A 1,901-nucleotide genomic window follows, 5' to 3' on the forward strand; every position below is an offset into this window, starting at 1 on the left:
ACTCCCAAACAGGCTGTAAATTCTAATGAAGGCTATGAAACTGAATGAATATTTCCACCTGATCAAGGAAGTGTACTTCTCTTTTTACAATCAAGTTGATCGAGATTTTAGACAACCATTCACGCTTTGCTACCTCATTAGTGAGCTGATTATTGTTGGGTACAATATTTATAGTTTCTGGGATCTTACAAAGTTTGTACATGTAGAGAGGTAATCAAACTCCTGCCAAATTGCACATTTGTCAATGGAAGTAACCTTTATAATATATCAAGTCTTTTAGAATTTATGTACATAGTAGTTCTGACATGCTAATTTCAAGGAGAAATATTTAACCATTGAACAGTTGATTTTAATTATCCTTTTTTCTTGGCTCCTACCACATAAAAAATGATGGGGTCAAAGGAGTGATTGAGTTTTAAGATTCAGTTCTCTTTTGGAATTTTTTAGTACCTTCTTTTTTAATCTCTTTCATTCTCAAACCTTCTCTTATGCATTGCCAGGTTTATGATGTGTCATCATATTTAGATGAACACCCAGGTGGAGATGATGTCTTACTAAGGGCGACTGGTACGAGTTTTTTATATTCTGTATATTTAAATTATTTTCGATAAACTGCAAGCGCCTTGTGGATTATTCAATTCCAAGGATAATCTTAAATAGACATTGGAACCATATGAATGGGTTTTGCTTTTCTTCTGAAGGAAAAGATGCCACCGATGAATTTGAAGATGCTGGGCATAGCAAGAGTGCAAGGGAACTAATGGAGAGTTTCTGCATTGGGGAACTAGACCCTACCCCAGCCATTCCTAAGCTGGAGATTGTCTCTAAGAAGCAAGAACTTGAGGGCGTCTCCCAGAAGGTCATTAACCTTGGTAAACAATACTGGGTTATTCCAGTTGCTGTTGGCTTATCAGTGGTGGTTAGCTTCCTGTACCTGCGCAAGAAGTAAAAGATGTCAAGTTCTCAGACTAGAATAAATTATTTTCCAATTTTGATTTATTAATACACTAGGGAATGAAAAAACTAACCCCATGTTCTGAAACTTGAAAATTGGGGACGATATCAGTTTTGTTAGTCATTACCTCAAATACGACTGAGGCTGTTGAAGCCCGGATTGACATACATTCTTTCTTATATAAGAATTGCGATGCTGGAGACTGATTTGAGTTTGAGTCTAAGTTATTGGTAAATTGCGATATAATCAGAATTTATTTATTTTTAGCTATTTACTGGTTAATCTTCGTACAATCGAGTGCTTGTTAATCTTATTTTATGTGAGTTTAATTCACAGTACTATATTTTGCATAGAAATGATACAAAACAGGTAAAGAAACTGCTTATAAGTTAATATAAGTTGAAATTTGTAGCTGTGTTTCCATTTCTTTGCTTATGTAATGTGATTTCTTTATCTGAAACAGAATAAAATAGTTGAAAGATTACTCATTGAAAGCGAGTGGAGAAGAAAATGATATTAATGAAAAATAATGAGGAAATACCTCAATACAGCCTAAATAAAAGGGAGGTTTGCAAGAATAGGCCAAAAAATAAAAACATTTGAAAATTAGCCTTTAAACAATTATCTTTCCAAAAATACCCCTTATTGTGAAATTGCAACCAAAGTCACTACAATGTTTAAAAACCTTCAAGAAGGTCCTCAAAGAAATATAGATTAGAAATCTTTAATAAAATTAACCTCAAATATTATACAAAATTTTATTGACCTAAAAAACACAACAGAAAATGAATTAAATTATTTAGAAGAAGATTTGAAAGGATTCTTTACAGAATATTTAGATCCAAAACTAAAAAATAAAAATATTTCTATAGATAATAATACAATCAAAACAGAAAATGATATATATAAACTAATTCTTAACTTGAGAAGAAGAATTAAAGAACTA

General features: G+C 32.0%; 1 protein-coding gene across 1 annotated transcript; it reads left to right on the forward strand.

The window, feature by feature from the left end:
- The first annotated feature begins 6 nt into the window (after window positions 1-6).
- On the forward strand, window positions 7-1,172 carry LOC111383126 (cytochrome b5). The gene is made up of 2 exons (XM_023007200.1): window positions 7-567; window positions 702-1,172. The coding sequence occupies exons 1-2, from the start codon at window positions 489-491 to the stop codon at window positions 947-949; spliced, it is 327 nt and encodes a 108-aa protein (XP_022862968.1). The 5' UTR covers window positions 7-488; the 3' UTR covers window positions 950-1,172.
- The last annotated feature ends 729 nt before the right edge of the window (window positions 1,173-1,901 follow it).

The sequence above is a fragment of the Olea europaea genome, unplaced genomic scaffold, assembly GCF_002742605.1.
Source record: "Olea europaea var. sylvestris unplaced genomic scaffold, O_europaea_v1 scaffold2618, whole genome shotgun sequence".
Classification (NCBI taxonomy): Eukaryota; Viridiplantae; Streptophyta; class Magnoliopsida; order Lamiales; family Oleaceae; genus Olea; species Olea europaea.